Source organism: Haemorhous mexicanus, chromosome 3 (genome assembly GCF_027477595.1).
Source record: "Haemorhous mexicanus isolate bHaeMex1 chromosome 3, bHaeMex1.pri, whole genome shotgun sequence".
NCBI lineage: Eukaryota > Metazoa > Chordata > Aves > Passeriformes > Fringillidae > Haemorhous > Haemorhous mexicanus.
In genome coordinates, this window is record NC_082343.1 from 52129971 (window position 1) to 52149286 (window position 19316).

The 19316-nt window shown below is 37.8% G+C and overlaps 1 protein-coding gene across 1 annotated transcript in view; it reads right to left on the reverse strand.

The window, feature by feature from the left end:
* MAP3K5 (mitogen-activated protein kinase kinase kinase 5) overlaps positions 1-19316 on the reverse strand; it is a 98329-nt gene that overhangs the window by 52901 nt on the left and 26112 nt on the right. The window contains exons 2-6 of the mRNA XM_059841792.1: positions 16483-16622; positions 13742-13765; positions 3459-3652; positions 3085-3253; positions 2059-2165 (exon numbers count right to left, since the gene is read on the reverse strand). Coding sequence (XP_059697775.1) covers positions 2059-2165; positions 3085-3253; positions 3459-3652; positions 13742-13765; positions 16483-16622 — 634 coding nt within the window. The remainder of the gene's footprint in view (positions 1-2058; positions 2166-3084; positions 3254-3458; positions 3653-13741; positions 13766-16482; positions 16623-19316) is intronic.

Below are 19316 nucleotides of genomic sequence, written 5' to 3' on the forward strand. Positions count from 1 at the left end.
AAGTAATTCATGCTCTAAAGAAAAAACGATTCAATCTTGTGTTTGTGATTTTTCTTTTTATATACATTTTGTCTGTGAAGCAAAAAGTCCAAAAAACACAAACCAGATTGAACTCCCATGATAGGGAAGGTTTAGGAGTAAAGCCAAAAAGGCAATATTAAAAGAAGTACTTCAGACAAATAAACCACGTAATTGCAAGCATTAGACACTTCCTGGTGAGTCATAGCTTTGGTACATACACCATTCAGTATCAAAAGTTTAGAATTTTAACATGTTTGTGTACTGCACAATCAAATGACTCAATTTTCAACATTTCCACATCTTGTATTGACTATAACTAATCCAGATTAATGAATTTAATGAGAACAAAACCAGTACGGCAAATAATGGTTTGCAACATGGATTATTTACACTTAGCTGGTCTTCTGAGACAGAGGTCCCTACTTTTATTTCTGTTTACTTTTCCATCATCAATGCCCTCACATTTCTTGATTTAGGTCAGACTAATCCTGACTAATTGAGCTGCTCCATCCTTCCGTGCTAGTGACCCGGATTAGAAGCAACAGACACATTTTTTTCACAGCAAAGATCCAGAAGTGCAGAGTATTCCAGACCTGCCTCAGCTCACAAAATATCCTCTACAGTCCCAGTAAGGAGAAAGTTGCAATTTGCCAAGTAATTCCTTCTTGGCACACCAAAGCATGAATGTTTTCATGGCTGTCATGGCTTCTAGTTTAATGGTCAGTCTGGAAAGGGAGGAGTAGGAAAATCTCATCTGGACTCCTCTGGAGGTACTGGGTTGATCTTCTGTCAGATACTCTCAGAGGCAATATCTTGAGTCACAGAACCAGTGAACTATCAGGATATACCTGAAAAGATCATGCTGCATTTTTCGAGGTTTTTAGTGCCTCAATGAACCTGTTCTCAAAGGCAACTTTGTTTCAGAAAACTGTGACCTTGAGGTCTAAGCAACAGGTTATGGGGCAAGGAACACCCAGTGACCCTTGTGAAGGCTCTGTAGAAGCAGCAGGTACAGGCTGGACTATTTAATCTGCAAAACTTCATATATTTATGTCAAAGTGGAAACAAAAAAGGCACAATATTTATACCTTCATTTACCTGGTATAAAGGCAAAAGTAAAGATCTGGACATTTTATTCAGACAAAAAATGCCAGACAGCTGTTTTTTTAATCTTTTCTTTTTTTTTTTTCTTTTAAAACCAGGTTTATTTTTTCAAGTAATTCCTTGTGACAGGTTTTGACATCACTTTTCCATGATGTGCAGTTTTAAACCTCCTCAGTGAACCTGGATTACAAAATTCAAATCTGTGAGAAGCAGAACCATCTACCGACATTCGCTATGTTTGACAATTTCAATACCTGCTGATGCCTGGTCTACTCTTCTAAAAGTCAACAGCAAAATGTTCACTGTGATAACAGCAATGAAACAGAGAACATCTGTAATTTCCTCTGAAAAAACACCCCTCTTAGTCACTTGCCTAAATGTCAGTATCCTAGAAAGAAAATCTAGGCTTGGCTTTTATTTAATCCATAGAAGCCGTGTATGTCGCTCCATGTATCACATTTTGTCCATGTTACCAGAGAATGTGAAAATTATTTTATCATCATAATACAATAAAATCTTCCTATGGACATTTGAAAGGTCTGCTTCTGTCTCCTGACATTACCAAAATTCAGACTTGAATGAGATGATGTCTTTGCCAGCACAAATGAAGCAGTGCTGTCACTCACACAGCAACGTTATAAGTGTATTTTACAGAAGGAAAATGTTGTTAGGTATTTGTTTGCTCTAATTTAGGTACTGAAACAAAAAAAAATAATGCAAACCTATGGAAAGACAAATCAAACATGCTAAAGGAAAAGGAATGAAATTTAACAGTATGAGATAAAAAGAAGCTTAGAATCTCCAGAGCTGCTTCAGTCAAAATCATAGGATTGCATATAAAGATTCCAGTAGGGAACTTCACACAGGATTACGCTTACAAAGTTTGAAGTTTTGATTTACTGTTCCATAGCAGAAGGAAGGGTAGAGTCTTACCTGTTTAGTGCAAATGCATAATGCAACCTCACATGGTGGTGGGAAGCCAAGTCAAAAGTGGGCAGTTTTTCTAAAGTTTTCACCAATTTCACAATGGAATCGTAATCCTTCCAAAAGAAAGGAATAATAAAGTTTTAAGGGCCTGTACTGAGGTATGCCTCTATAAACTCCTCTTCAACCTAAGCAGCTATTATTTCATACTAAGAAGTATTTTCAGTCCATTGTAAGTTTTATGGATTTCAGTTTCTTCAGTCTCATACTGTAAATGGCCTAACACTAATCAGAGATGGGAATATGCACAGTATTTAGCAGAGAAGCCCAATTTGGTCTCCTGTGCTGCTTCAACATGGTTCTGTGGAAATTTTCATACATCTGTTTCATTATTAAAGTTAGGAACTGAACGCATCTCAGTGCTCATATTGTGCAGACATTACAAAACTAACCGCATTTGAATTAAGACATCTCAAGTCTCTGAAGTAGGCATAAGCCACAAAAACAAGACTCTTTAATACCACCATTTTTAAAGTAGCTTACTCACTGATATATTTAAAAAACAAATTAAAAAATCAAACTCAAACCACTTCATAATGTTTAAGGAGTGACAGTTGAAATTAAGGAAAACAAAGCAGGCAATTACCAGCATCATTCCAAAACCTGAAATATGAACTATTTATGTTTCTATAAGAAATGTCACCAACTTTGGTGAAAAAGAATACATTTGCCTATCAATTGCAGAATGCCACCATAGCCTTTAATTACACGCTGTTCATCACACAGCAGTGCTGAGATGGAGAAGAGTTATTACACATCATGTACTTTTTAGGTACTGTTATAAAACCCTTTTCTGCTATGGAAAGGCAAACAGTGAAACTACAAAACAAAATAAAAACATCAGAGAAGACACCACAAAAAATTTTTGCTAGTGCGCTTTATCCACACATTTTATTAAAAAATCTGCGCCAAAAGCACTAAAAAATTTCTGTGAGAACGTAATTTAATTTACTATTCTTAGTAGTGAACTCCTACCTGGATGTCTCTGTAGGACAGCAGCAAGTTTATGACGATGTCAGCAGACAAGACTTCGACGTTATCGACTCGCTGTCGAATCCTTGCCAGCTCTGCTGCGAGCTCTTTGCCCGTGTAAAGTGTCCGGGCCTTTCTGATGTCGTTCAGAATGGATTCCCGGAAATACTGGCTGCAGAGGAACAACTCCACATCAGCACAGCTCTCCCACAGTGTATGTGCAGAACATGTATTGATGGAACAGTGTCAATGCAGAGATTTGGCCAAGCTAATCTATTAAATATCAGTTTTTCTGAACAGAAGGCAAAAGAGGCTGATATTTACCTTGCCAGGTGGAATATTTGTGTTTTACACGGGTGTACAAGAAGACAACTCACCTGGAACTGGCCTGTGCCACCTTCAAGAGCTGAATAAATCGATCCACCAGAGGTAAGCATATAGGTCCAAGCAGAGACTCAAAACCAGGTGGCATCAGCTCTGTGAGTCCCTTCACGAAACTGCTATCACAGCAGTACACCTTGTTATGTGGAGTTATCATATAAGGAACAAATATGTAGTTCCCAGTGCACATCTGCAGGGAAACAAGGGGCAATATTTAGGGCAGTTATGGCTTGGCAAGCCAAAGTTTGAAACCATTGCATGTACTACCTGCAGAATTCCACCTGTTAAAGTCAAAGGGAGACGTGCTGCTTAATTCAGCAAGACTAAGTTTTGACTCATAAATTCAGTTTCCACATCAAATATGATATACACCTGAAATGTATTCTCTCAGATTTCTGATCTGCTTCCTGTAAAATCAGTCTTTCCAGAAGTGTCAAGTTGACCTTAAAATTTTAATTGGCTCAATAGTGAAATAATTCTCAGGCCACACCCTGAAGAGGCAGATAGAATCAAAAAAAGCTAAGGTAATTGCTTTTCAAGGTGACATAATCAGAAGAAAGCAGTACAGTTTGGCTCACAGATACTGGAAACAGTAACACAATCTAGTTGCCTCACAACACGACAACCATAGAGAAAATTACTCCTCAGATGAACTGCAAAATTACTCAATTAGTTTTTCATTCAAATAGCAAAATAAATTCCCTACTACGTAGAAAATATTTTCAATAGGACTTAAAATCATACATAGTTCAGAATAATCACTCACAGAGCACCTCAGCATTGCTAAACTGCATTGATTTTTATATATCAATGTATGACAGATACTTTACAAAACAAAACAAAACAAAAAAAAAAAAAAAAGAAAAAAAAAGTCTTCCAAGGAAGAGGGAGGTAAGATGTCTGCTGGCTGTGGTATGTGTGTGAGTACAGATTTATGTGGAGAGAAAGTTGCCAAATATTTGTGTTTTAAAGAGTCTTAACTATGAGAGAGAATACCAACAAAATCAGGAGGAGTTCCACCATTCATCTCTCAAAGCTCAGACTCCATTACTGAGGTGCCCAGCAGCCCAACAACAAAAGCCTTAAGGAAGCATTTCTTAAAACCCATAATTTTTAGTATGCCTAAATTACTTCCAAGGTTAATTAGTTTCTGTTCAGTTGCTTTGACTCTCCCAGAAGTCAATACTGCAATGCAGACACTTCAGAAACTCCCTGCCAAGCTAAGCTCCACACATTGTGAGGGCAGTGACTGAATAGTTTATGAATGCACAATACCAGCTGTGTGCTTCAAACAGGCATTTTAACATGCATTATTAGATTTTTAAAACATGGAAGGATTGAGATAGTCAAGTCTGCAAAATATATGTGTATAGATATGACAGTAAACACACATTTGTGTACAAATCAGAGACTGGCTATGAAAAGTACAGGAATTATTTTTTAATTACACCCATCATACTATGAAATTGTAAGACCTCAATATAAAGGCAATCCTACTGCACTTCTGAGGGGTATCGACAGACTCTGTAAAATCTAAAAATAATTGGTACAGGCAGTTACATGAGGTCAATTGAATTCAACTAACATAGAAGTTGTTTGGAGATTACTGTATACAGTGCCTTGCACAAGGGTTAATTTAGTCTTCTTTCTGCAGCCGTTGTGAACTACTGCTGCTGAAGAGCTAGGGAACATTTATCTCAGTGTGACTGCAGCAATTCCAAAGGAAAGTTGAGCACTGGGGAGTATATGACAAATCTTTTAACAAGTAACTAAGGAGTGGGATGCCAGAACCCAAACTGGTTGTCTGTGCAACGGAAAAGTGAATGGATACTTCTATTCAAGAATATCCTAGCATGTAAGGCAATCACATGCTTTCAACAGTGAATGGATGAACTTTTTACCCTGCTAAAATCTAATGAGCCCCACAGTCAAAGGCAAAGGGAAAATTATGAACTTGCTGGAACTGGTTTCAGCAATTTTAAGAGCTGGGTGCATTGCCACTGGCATGAGAGCCACTATTACACATAGGCAGACTGTTCTCCAGCTTTCCTTTTCTAGGTAAAGGAGAAAAAGGTTGAGAAGTCAGAGTCAAGAAAAAGGATGAAGTAGCTACAGATATCCGGAGACAAGCACTTTACTTCCTAATGTTTATTCAGTGCATTAAAAATAAATTCAAAACTGTTGCAGGAAGACCTTCTCAGACCTCTGGCACACTGCTTCCAATGCTCAATTCTTAAATAAAAATCAACTCTGGAAAGGGATGTTCTTATCTCTTGAAATTCACAGAACCCAAGGTTTACCCTTGTAAAACAGCCATGCCACCTACAGAGACAGTACCAGAGTCTTGATCTTTAATTCTACCAGGAGGAAAACTGCTCTTCCTGCAGATGACAAGTGCCTGAATCCATTACTGAGCACGAGCTCTGAGAAACTCATCCTGAGTGCACCTTCTGTAGGAAGTACATATCTATTTCAGTGAAACAAGGGAGCCAGCAAAAGTTAGCTTATATGATTCCTCCTGTTAGCCGAGGAGGGAAAAGAAAAGCTGATCATAATATAGAGCCTGACAGAGAAGACATGCAGACCCAAGAGTCTTTGGAAGCAGTGGACAGGAAAGAACTTAACAGTAAAAGACAGGAGAAAACACTGTGGGAAGAAAAGAGAAAAAAATGAATCCATTTACTGCTGTTCAGAGGGCCTCCAGGGGTTTCAAAGAATTGTCTCAAGCTAGAATCTCACCCTGATATTCAGTAGCAAGTAGTGTGAAAACACACTTTCCCTGGCCTTTCCCTCAGCCAGGGCATCACTTTGCTTTTTAACTTAACCTAGATAGGTATCTTTTGTGGGAGCTTTGTATCTATGACACCTCTCAAATTTGGTTGAAATTCATCAGACAGACAAACAGGCAGATACAAAACAAATGTGGAGGATAAAAAAAACAGTACAAGCTCTTAAATTTCATTCCCTTAGGAAATGCACTTAAAAAAAGAAAAAAAAGTAGAAAGAGCACACATGCAATGAAGCTAAGAAACACAAGAAATACTGACCTCAATTTCACTTCCCTAGCTAAAGAGTACACTAGGTAGATATTTAACAGCTAAAACTAACAAAGGCAGACATGCCGTAGCTGTGGCATCAAAAGAAAAAAAATAATCAAAAGTTATGTATTGTTTACTAAAGGTGGTGGTGGAAGAAAGATAACAGTGAGGGCAAGACTGCTTTTGTCCGACAAAGTCTATAGTCTCCTTCTCTGGAGAAACTTATTGTGTTATCATGACAAAGTCTCACTGCAAAGAGCCTGACTCCAGCTGCCTTTGGGCTATGATTAGGGTGGGAGCCCAAGAGAACCAAGCTGTAGGGGAAGCAGTTGTGGAGCTACTCTAAATGTCAGACCACTTTCAACCATTTTCACCAAAGTAGAGTGTGTGACTTGCTTCTTTCCTCATTCACCCAGTGATGCAACCTGTCTCAGCAACTTATGCTTCTTTCTCATCTTTTTTTGTCAAAATATCAGCTACACTAACTTAAGTCAGAAAGGATCAGGTGATCTTTCTGACACACACTTCCCATCTGCTCACACCTGCTTTACATTTTCACTTAGTGCATATTACTAGACTTGGAAGCTTAAATATATTCAACATATTCTATTAAATTTGCTCTGTAATGCTCCATCCCAACACTAATCCCACAAAATCTGGTCTTTTTTCTAACCCTAATTGACTTCCCTTTATACTCTAAGTCTGTTAAGCGCACAAGACAAAATTGTTTTACTTTGATCCATTCTTGTGAATGGATCAAAGTAAAACATTCACCATATCATGTATAATGAAAGTAACACACGGAAGCCTTTCAATAAACCCAGGATATTTTTGAAGGAGTGGCATCTTAAATACAATTGTAATATTCTGTTACATCAACACCCTTTAAAAAACATGGGTTAAATACAGGGTCTTCAAAAATGGGTGGGAATAGACCCCCTCAATCAAGAACAGGTGCTGCAAGTTTCATTTTGCAACCCTCCTTCTTTATAAAACCTTAATTATTTAAGGTTCAAAAGTTCAAATTACTCTAGTGAAAATTACAAAGGGATTGCAGGGCACCTGAGTTATATGTTGAAAGGCATTACTGAAAACACCTGGGACAGGCCTGGAGCAGGCACACAGCAAGTTAGATGGCAGTTACTGTGGTTCACACTGAGGGACACCAGACAGGTAATCCTGGCCTAAGCTTTCAGATCTGCTGAGCTACTTTTATCTGGGAGATACAAACATACAGATCAAAGCCTTGGGCAGGCACACTCAGTACCTGGCAACACCTGTCACTTTCTGACAGACTATCCATGTCAGCCCATTGCATCAAGTCAGTCAGACTAATCAAAAGGTAGAAGTGCTGGCTGGAGCCAGCTACACAGATAAACGCTTACAACTAAGTGACAGATACTGTAATTAATTTTTGCAAATGTTTTAATTGCTCTGTATTTTTCTAATGTCCCTTCCTCATTTACTGAGGACAAATTTAACAATTCTAAAGCATGAGTAATTGCAGATAGAAATGCAAGATAATTTTTAATAGCTCTATAATTACAGAATTTAAGACAAGGCTTCTAGCTAGACCTAGTGGTCACTGGATCATTAGGCACCTCCTTCTTGCTCAATATCCTTCCTCGGCTTCTGAAAGAAATTAATATAGCACTTATTTGTATGCAAGAGATAAAAATAATCGATAGCATATACTGACATTGTATTGATCACAGTAAGAATATAAACCAGCCCTTCTTTCAATATTCCCCTCTTCTACAGAACTACTTGTGAAAAGGGCAGCTTTTTGAACTTGAATGGGGAGACCATGTCTTCTTAGAAAGAACATCATGAAATAAGATAAACACTACTCTCTCTCTCTCTAAAAAATAAATCTGATTATTTATTTTTTACAATTTTTTTTTCTTTCTGAAAGTTGCTCAGATTAAAAAGACATGGTAATAGACAAAGGAACATTTGACTTCTGGCCAATTAATTCTCCTATCTTTACTTTTTCTTCAAAAAGAGGGGGGAAACTCTGAAAATTTGCAGAGAGTCAGTGATGCACAGTCCTTTCAATACCCTAAGGTTCTTTACTAACACTGTTCTGTTGGGATCATTTAGCAGTCAAATATCCACAAACAGAGAAAAACTGCCTTCAAGGACAAGAAGTGTCAAAGAAAACAGATTCCCAAAACCAAAACCATGGTACTTTAGCCATGAATGGGAGAATCTAGCAGAATCCCACCCACTTGCCAAAGCTTTAGGTCACCATACAATGTAACTTTTATAAAAGAAAAAAAAAAAAAATCAGCTGAAGTAATAAAAGTTGCCAGTATCTCTCACAGTAGGAACTGTTCTTCCTGCTGACACTCTTCTAATTAAAAGAACTTTTTTCTATTTCTTCCACTCATCCTTTTGAAAAATATCTGCTTTTATTTCAATTTTTCTGGTGAAAGTTTTAAGGTAGTTCTCTGACTGCACATGGTATTATGTGTAGCAGATGGCAAAATCATAAACCAAGTTATTAAATCTATTCCCTCCATCCCCCAAATACACAGTAAATCAACGTGTGCTGATGTTTTAATGAATACAAACTCAGTTTGGGTTTACTTTAAATCCCACTCACATTAATGATAGCCTTACTACTGATTTGAAAAGGAACTTAAGTAAGCCTCATGCCTCAAATGAACTGAAGCACAGAGACTGGATCTACACTATCAAATACCTCACCTTCTCTTTGAGAATATATTCTTTCTTTATATACTCAGCAATATCATTATATTGCAGCAATGCTACATCCTAAATGCTTGTTAAAAATCATCTTACAGCCTATATGGTCCTTTCATCATCTTTACATAGGAAAAAAGTTACCAACTTTTTCCTAGGAAAGTATGTGTAAATATGTTAGTCAAGAATTCACAAAATTAAAAATAAGCAAGACATAGTGTTGTATCATAAATAATATATACCACAGTTATCATTTCCAGCAAAATATTTACTGAAGGCTACATAGCATTTTTACTTACTTGGATATCAAAAATAAAACTGGCCACAAATCTCCTGTTGGCTGGATGAAGAGCTTTAAAAATATTTACCCCTATTTCCATGGTGAAAGAAACCAACAGTTAAACATACCCTATGCTACAGTCTTTTAACAGCAGCTATATGGAGATTCTGAGCTTGCAGATGCCTCTGGAATGCCTCATCCAGAGTCACAGAATGGGTCAGGTTGAAAGACACCACAGTGGTCATCTGGACCCAGCTCCCCACTCAAGCAAGGTCATCATAGAGCACATGATAAAGGATTGTGTTCAGACAGTTCTGGAATATCTCCAGTCAGGGAGACTCCACAATTTCTCTGGGCAATTTGTTCCAGTGCTTGGTCGCTTGCACAGTAAAGAAGTTCTTCCTCATATTCAGGTGGAATTCCCTGGGCACCAGTGTCTTCCTATTGCCTCTTGTTCTAGTCCTTGGCTCCATTGAAAAGAGCCTGGCTCCATCTTCTTGACACCCTCCCTTCAGATAGTTATAGACATGGATGAGGTCCCCTCTCAGCTGTCTCTTCTGAAGGCTGAACAAGCCCAGCTGCCTCAGTCTTTCTCCCTAAGAGATGCTCCTGTCCTTTCAACATCTTTGTTGCCCTGTGCTGGACTTGATCCAGGAGGTCCATGTCTCTCTTGCACTGGGATCTCAGAACTGGATGAGTTCTCCCACTCACATTAAAGGAGTGCTACACCAAACTGTCTCTTGAGCTACACCTTAAACAAGAGGCATTTTAAAGGCTGTGGAAAACCAGTAAAAATTACAATCATAGACCCATAGAATGGTTTGGGTTGGAAGGGACCTTAAAGGTAATCCTTTCCAATATCTGTGTTGTGGTCACATTGCTCAGAGCCCCATCCAAACCAGCTTTGAACACTTCCCGGGATGGGGCATCCGTAGCTTATCTGGGCAACCTGTTCCAGTGCCTTACTACCCTCACAGTACATAATTTCTTCCTAACACTTAATCTAAACCTTCCCTCTTTGAGCCTGAAGCTATTGCCCTTTGTCCTATCACTGATCTGATCCCTTCAAGTGTTGGAAAAACAAAATACTGCTAAGGGTGCTCAGCCACACAACACTAACTCTGTTGCTCAGTTGCTAGTGCCTGCAAGTCAGGTGCCCAAGAGAGCAACTCCCATTGCCTCCAAGGGCCCTTCTGGTCAGACCAGGAGCAGTAGTGCAGCCTCACACCCCAGGCAGCCCCCAAAGCTATCCACTACTCCAGCCTGGTGCAAGCAAGCAGCCTGAACTGAAAGGTGTGCACTGTGTCAAGGTGTAACTTACTGCAGTGGGTTGCAAACCACACGTAGAATACATGCATATTAAACACTCAGATCCAGCAAGAAGTCAAATTTTCAAAAAATTGAATAGACCTGCAACTTTCCTCCAAAGGTGGTAGAATTTAAACCATGATGAAATGAAAACTAAGACTAGCAATGTACAGTCATGAACCATAACCTTTATAGCAACATCTTATGACTGAAACTCTTTACTAGTAATTTCTGGAATGCCTCCGCTGACCTCAAAAATCAGATAACAGCAAAAACTAAACTAAAGTTTTCAACCAGCAAAGTAACTACCTCCTGTTAAGTTATCACTCCCTGTAAAAATGTATGGTTTTGGTATTACTGGAACATTTGGAAAGGGTCCAACTAAATAGCTATAAAACCACATATAACAGGAAATAAGCCAATGTTATCTTGTACTGCTCTGCCCAGACAGGCTCCAGGCAGCTTATCCTTGCTATGCAACATTGTATTGACTATTATTAGGAAGCATAAAAATCCAGAAGAGGAACAAAACAGTTGGCAAGAGATTTTTTTTTGTTGTTGTTATCCCACTTATTTTTAGGGATACAAGGTTTAGGAAAAGCAAACACAAGGCATTTCAGTTAGGCAGATATATATAGATACACACACACTTGTTTTGCAACCTTTTTAATCCCCTGGTGCCAAGGATACCATGGTCCTGATATGGCTGAGTATGCATGCTATTAAAAAACATGTTCTAGAACAGCAAGACTGAACTCCTTGTTTATCCATATGTGAATTTCATTTTTTTTTCATATCAGTAACCTCACATGACTATTTCTGGTAAGGGTTAGCATCAGAGACACGGCTTCTCTAGAAGAGAATCTCTGTCACACCCATTTATCCAAGAATTTTATAATTTATGAAGAAACAAAATTTTGATGAAGTAGGCATTATGTTCAGTAGTTAGGCATGCAGCAACATTTTGGAAAGTCTACCTCCAGGTAATTTGGCTGACATCATGCTGAAAAAATGATGAAAAAGGAGACAAAGGAGCTGCTAAAACCATTTCACTGACTTCCTTGTTCTAATACCAGGGAAAATACTTCCTCCCAGAAAAGATGTTATGTGGGTGTGCTTGAAAACATCTGAGACTTTCAAGGAACACATTCTTTTTCTGGCATACACTGAAGCATTTCCAAAAGTGATAAATGACAGTGTCACAGTCGCCTATCCAAATTTAAATGAAAACCAGAACAACCCTTTCTGAAACAGACGAAGGCCAAGTTATCATACCTCTCCTTGAGCTTCAGGGACTGTCATTTAAAAACAGGACAAGATGACATCTCCCCTTTATTCTATTGTACCAGCCATCTCCTGCTGGTTTCCTGCTAAGACAGCTCTTCCCCCTACCCTCCCAGGAACATTACATTAGTCACGCATCATTCTCCCTAGGTCCTAGGCCACCAGAACAAAATCACAGAATGTAATACATTCATTTACAAGAAAGGCCTTACTGTTCTCTTTTCATTTTATGTAAAAGGCCTAACTGATCATTTCTTCCACTTTCATTAGAGAAAGGCGAGAGATTTCTAGTCTAGCACATCTTTCACAGCCTTCTGTGAGTGTCTGAAAAGCACTTTTTGGATAAGAGCTATACAGAAACTCTATATGGAAGCCTCTTTGCTTTTTTGGGTTTTTTAACCACAAAAAAAATCTGTAATTTAAAATTCAGCATTAAACCAAAGCTTTCACTGGTTTTGAAGCCATCTTTAGAAATGCCATGCAGAGAAAAGAAAAGACTGCATCTTTTTCAGAGAGTCACATTTTATACCAGCAAAAGTAATTACTTAATCCACTGTTAAATAAAGAAGCAAAATCAGGAATGCTGCAGTTTTCATGGCATTGAGGAAAATAAAACCTGGGCAATTTCTGAAATTAAGTACTTCATATCCCCCTCTAGAAAAATTTATTCAAATATATGGAATTGTACAGCATGCACATAGCACTTCAGGGTATCAGCACAGCACTGGGTAGCCTCTATGAAATTCTGTCTTAGCAAATGTGGCTACCAGTAAGTCACGAAGCAAAGCCAAGAACAACTCGACATGCCAGATAAATACTCTGACATGAGTGGCCCTGCTGCTGCAGAAAAAACACATTGGAAAAGCAGTGCTCTCCCAGCCACAAGTCTGCTTCCATCAAACTTGAAACTGAAAAAGGGAAGGGAGATTTGGAAGGCCAATCTCAGAAACCAATGGGACATCCAGGTGCAGAAACCTACAGTTTAATAATGGCTGGCACTCAGACCACTGGGACCTGCACTACATTTGGACTAACAGCTCCAGGACACAACTTCCAAAAATAAAAACTCTCTTTATAAATGTACTTTTTACATATATAGATATACACACACACACACACACATATCTATACATATGTACATACATATATATCTGTACAAATATATATATATACATAGATGAACACACATTTACATACATACATATATTTACATACACATGCATACATATTTATATACACTTTTTCTTTTCAGAGCTGTAGCCATGGGTTTCTAAAACGAGCAACAGTTTCCAAATAACTCTACTTTCTAATACAGTATTTTAAAAAAACGTTAAAGAATACTGAATAGAAAAAGGCAACAAAAATAAAAGGATAAAATGACAAATGCAAATGGGTGTGAGATAATATGACAGACAAGTAAAGGCAGCAAAGAAAATACCACTGATAGACACAGGCAAGGTAAGAAGTGAGCCTGGTACCTAGCAACCAAGTGATTTACTCAGACTTGCTGCTAGAATTTCCGGAATTCTACATCAAACTCTGTAAAATACAGTTGGAGAGTGTTACACGATTTGAGTGGAGAACAGAATATAAACAACATTAAATGAAACAGAAGTTTGGAATGTTTATGATTCAACTGAAATCCACACATCATACTTACATTATTCTTCTGGAAAATAATTTCCTGAAATAAAAACAAAAAAAGAAGAAAATGTTGATAGCACTAAGATATTTGATCAGTATAACTTTCTAATACTACTGTTTACACACATGACGAGAAAAGGTTGGTTGACAGATGTTTTCTTATGCTTGTCAAATCAACATAAATGAGGTATTGTCTCAGAAGAGACAAAATTATTATAGAACCAAGTAGATACATACAACTTATGTATACATAAGAGCATACCTACTGTCTGCATGTAAATACATATATATACATACCTATATACATGTCCCCCCATTTATAGATTTTTTTCTAGAGGGATGATGTCCAGAAGTTGTCTATTAATAAACATCTATTTATACTTGAAAAGTCAAATATAGTAAGTAACGTTTTGCTACTAGGAGAAGCAATCAAAAAGAATAATAAAAGCAGCACTCATATGAGGTTTTAAAATATTCCAAAACTGCTTGAAATTCACTTGGCTCTAATAATCAGATGCAAAGAACATATCTTCACAATTTCAATGTGAATTTTCAGAGAATTAGAAGCATACCCAGATGGAAAGAGCTGATTCCTGCACACTAATCCAGGTGGTACAGCTCAAGTGTAAACCACTTCTGAACAATGATCACCTTGCTTCCAGCATGACTTGTCAGCAAGTTGTGATCCCAGGAATTGATAACCATAACAGCTTTATCACACAGCTTTGCCTCTGCCACTGGGACTCATGAGCAGATCCACTGGCACAACAGCATTAGAAACAAGCACAGTGGCAAACCAAGATCCCTCATACTTTCCGTGTTGTTTAAGTCAGACTTTGATAAAACTGCTCTTCTCCCTGTTGAGAGGGCATGTTTCACATAGGACTGTTTCTAGCTTTCAATTGTGGGTCATAAAGGTCTGGTCAAATCACCCAGCATGGACAGGGATATTTTCGACTAGATCAGGCTGATCAAAGTCCTGCCCAGCCTGGCCTGAGTGTTCATGCAGAAGAACATTTCACTAGAAAAAGTTTATTTATACTGCTTTGTGCCCTGATTAAATCATGTGCTGCAGTTCTGTATTGCTTTCATTTTCAGTTTTTTAATTCCCCCTTCCATACAAGATTAAAACTGCACAAGGTCTACTGCATTGCTTCTACTCTTCCCTGCTGGCTGTAACAAATACAGGAACAAACACTGCCTCAGAAGATATCCCAGTATGCCCACAGCTACTTCTTTTAGGCAATTACTAAACAGTATGGAAGGAGTCTCACTCTTTGACTAATTCCCTACAGACTATCAAGAGCAGAAAAGCAAGCCCAGTTCAAAGCTAAGGGAAACCAAAGGGAGTCTTTCAATCAGCAGAGGACTGGTGGCAACTGTGACATCCAAGTACCCCTGCATAGAACTGGGCTTCCACTAATGCCAGTAGGAATCCAGCATGTGACCCATTTACAAACTCCAGCTCCTAAACTAGTAAAAAGTTCTTCCAAGTGCCCAAGAAAGCCTGATGCCTCACCCCAAGTGATTTCTCAGTGGGAGTTGGGTATTTGGCTCTTTGCCCAGGACAATGAAATTCTGCTCTGCTTATACTGTAGATCATTGTACTTACACAACTCAATTAAATTCCCAGATAGATCTTTTACCATTAGCATTATTTTTAGGGCTTTTATCTGTATACTCTTTGTGTTGCAAGAAGAAAGGAAATATTTGGATTGCAAGCGGTCCAGTTAGCTGAGAAAATTTAGAGAGGAGAGCAGGGGGAAGAAACTGAGTTACTAAGCCTCCAAAATATAGGGCCAGTCTGAAAAAAATGGGACAGAATCAAAACCCAATAGCCTGCACTTGCCAGAAGCAGTGGAAGCAAACTCTTCCTGAGTGGTGCTGGTGCCCAGACTGCAGTCTGACTCACCAAGCTGCTCACTCTAAATTCTTCTTCTCAGCAAAGCTTGGAAGGGAAGCACAAGAACATAAAACACCTCCTGAATAAAGCCAATGCATCTGAGAGAGGGGAAGTAATTGAAAAGACTGCCATCCAAGTTGTCTGTCCTTTCCCATCATGGAAGTTGCTAAACCTTTAGGATAGTTGCAGTAGGAAGCAAGTACCAACTCCTTGGCTGACAAAATTCACAGCCCCATAGATTATCTTAAAAACCGTCTTGCCTTAAACCAAAGTACTATAACTGTGCACTGAGGCACAAGTTTTGTTTTTACTGACTCTATTACACTGTTGCTAATCTCCAGCACAGCAGTCCTGCCGGTACCTGATGTAAACAGCTGTAACTCGGCAAGATTTAGCAGGGGGTATCAGGAGGCCCCATGAGGTTTGGCAGAAAACTGCTAATTTAGACAGAATCTAAAGCCTAAGGATTATTTTACTGCCTACACACTACCACTCTCACAGGATTGTTATTACTGTAACAGTTTACCACAAACACCAGTAATTCCTTTGAATGACATAGTCTTGCATTCAGTTTCTCATCTCAAATTTGGCAAACTTCTGTTTCCATAAACAGCCATTTAACAGCCAGGTATTTAACTGACTGCAGTCAAGCAATCTAAATCTTTCTCTTTAGAAAACTAAACTGAGTTTTACAGCATTGCATTGTAGACATCTTTGCCAGGCCTCAGAACATTTTTTGGCTATTCTGTTTTGAATCACAAGTTGCATGTGTATTTCTTAAAAAAAATAACTTATTTCAAGTGTTATGCTAGCTGTAACTTGCGCTCCAAACCCCTTTTTCCACCCAGAGCTACCTTCAGTGACTGCAGAGACTCTGCATTTGTGTCACAGTAGAGGATAATGTTGTTAGCCATGCTGAAGCTCTCCCTGACTCCCAGATGGTAGAACAGGGAAGGTTGACGGAAGGCATCACTCATCTCTACCACAGCAATATCTGCAGAAATAAATAAAAAAAAATATTGTCAATGCCACACATTTCTGACAGTCAAATATATCTAGGTTATGTTTCTTCACACAATTTATTTTGGTATGAAGGCCTGGCTTCAAGTAGGAAATAAGAGATCTAGAGGGATTTCCCCATTTTAGCTATTATGCTTGAATTTTGAAAACAGTCAGCAGGATGTGGTTTAGTTTCTTTCTATTTCACTATTACTCCTCTATTTTTTCTTTAAATGAGACCTTAAAATGGTAAAAATGGATAAATCACTAATCAAGAAAAGGAAGAAAATTTAATTGCTGTCTTGAAGAATAAAATCTGCTTGGTAAATCTATACATGGTGAATGATAACCTTAGAAAAAATAAAAGAAAAAATTACATTAGATGTACTTTTTGCAAGTTGTAATAAAAATTCATGTAATCTATGATTACTTACTATACATACTGTATAGATTCTGTACTAGAACTTGGACGAAAACAAGCTGAAAGGTAACATTCCAATATAAATTACCATTCAGATCTATTTAAATTCATATAGAAAGATGATAGAATGAGAAAAAGACAAGGTACAGATACAGAGAAGCAAAGAGGGAGTGAATACATGAAGCCAAAGAAACATTATATAAATAAAAACTTTACTGCAGAGAATTCTGTTCATAACAAATTTTACCTGTGTGAAGAATGCATGCAAGCACATACACGAACGCTTACAGAACCAGGAATGTAGTCCACAATTTCTCTTAAACCATGTGTTTCTCTTGACAAGATTTGCACCAATGCCAAAGTATAACAAGAGGCAATTAACTATTTCTGCTGAGTCTTTGTAAGATTCCAGTTATATCAGGCAGCCTATTTCCATGGCATAAGTCCAGTGGAATCAAGAGAGCAAAGCAAGAAAACAGACTCATCTCTACCTCTTCTACAAACACCTGTCTTTTCACCCAATTAATTTTTTTCTTAGGTTTCAGGAAAAAAAACAGAAAACCAAACCCAAACCAAAGAAATAAGCTTCTGCTAAAGAGTAGAACAAGAAAAGCAGCCTGGTTTCCAGCATCTTTCTTTCCCATTCCTTTGGAAGCTTTCATTACTGAAAAGATAGATAGCAAGACAAGCTCTGTAGAGAAAAAGCCTATGTACCCTCAAGTTTCTCTAGTTAATCTAATCAGAAATTCTACCTCTAACCACAGCTTCTCACCTCACCTATTTACTTAGATCATGAAAACTGAAATGAAGATATTCAATAAAAGATAAGCCTTGTGGTCACACTCTGAACTGGGGAAACTGTGTCTCCAACTTGTTGAAAAGGAAGATAGCTACTCTTCAGTAATGTGTTTCTGTAGCTGGCCTACAGGCTTATAAATTATTAAAAGCCTGAAGGAAGGATAGATACACACAGGGAGAAGAGTGAACATTTGCCTATACAAGCCTAGGCTCTTCAAGAAACAAAATTAAAAGAAAGGAGATTAATATGGTATAAAAAAAATTTTTCCCACTTAAAAATCTAATATTAAACTATGTTTTCTAAAAGATTCATAACTTGTGTTCCAAGCATCTCCCTCTGTCCAATTCCACATAAATATTTGCAGTATGGATGCCATCAAATTTTATTGAAGCAAAAAAGACAGAGCACTAGTAAGACTACACATATACTCACTTTCATTGATTTTAGGAAACTGAAGCATCACAAAAGCCAAAGAATGACAATACCACTGCTATATTTTGGGTGAGATTACAGTCTGTTTATTTTCTTCCGAAGCTTGCCATAATACAAGTTATATTTTTAAGTGCTCTTACTCACACAGAAGTCTAACTTGAGCAACTCTAAATCTATGGTACATATCTGTTAGTGCCAAGCAGGAGGAAAACTTACGCAACGTGCCATGACTTAATTCTGCAATCTTGCAAGATAATGTGCTCTCACTAGAGTTGCAAAACTAAGATTAAATGAGAAATATTACTTTAGATGGAGCCTGATCAAAGCTAAATTATGAAAAACGCTTGAGAAAGCCTATGTTAAAATGGCAAGTTCCTAAGATCATGAAGAAGGAAAGAGAAAATAAAAAAAAAAAAAGTGTGTATATATATTACTGCCAAGCTGGCCAAATACATTGAACAAAGTCTGACACAGGAACACACTGTAGGAAACATTCTTGGGTCCTGTACCATCCCTATATTAGTAATAATAAAATAAAATAAAACAAAATAAAATTAAACTAAATAAAATACTCAAACCATACAAAAACTTTGAGTTACTTACACAGATGAGGGAAGGACCATGAGTAAAAAAACATCTGTATGACTGACGCTGAGATACTGACATAAACTCTTCTGTGATACCTATATTTTTTATGTAACTAAAGAAAAAAAGATATGTCAAGACTTCTGTGAAATCCTTCTGAATAATCTCATTTGACAGGTAAAGCAGTGTCTTCCCTAGAACAGGTTTATCTTTTGTGAAGTTTTCCTGCTTATTCTAGCAGTTATGTATTTTAAGATGAAGATGCCACTCACAACAAAGAGATCAGATTTCTCAAGTGCAGGTTAGGCCTCAGGGCTGGTATTGGAATTTCCAAGGGGAACAACCCAAATCTTACCTGCAATTCCAACAAGACAGAAAAAGTATATGCACTTTTGAGATCAGATGTCTATCCAAATAAAAAAACATATATCCTAAACCAGCTCTTCTGACAA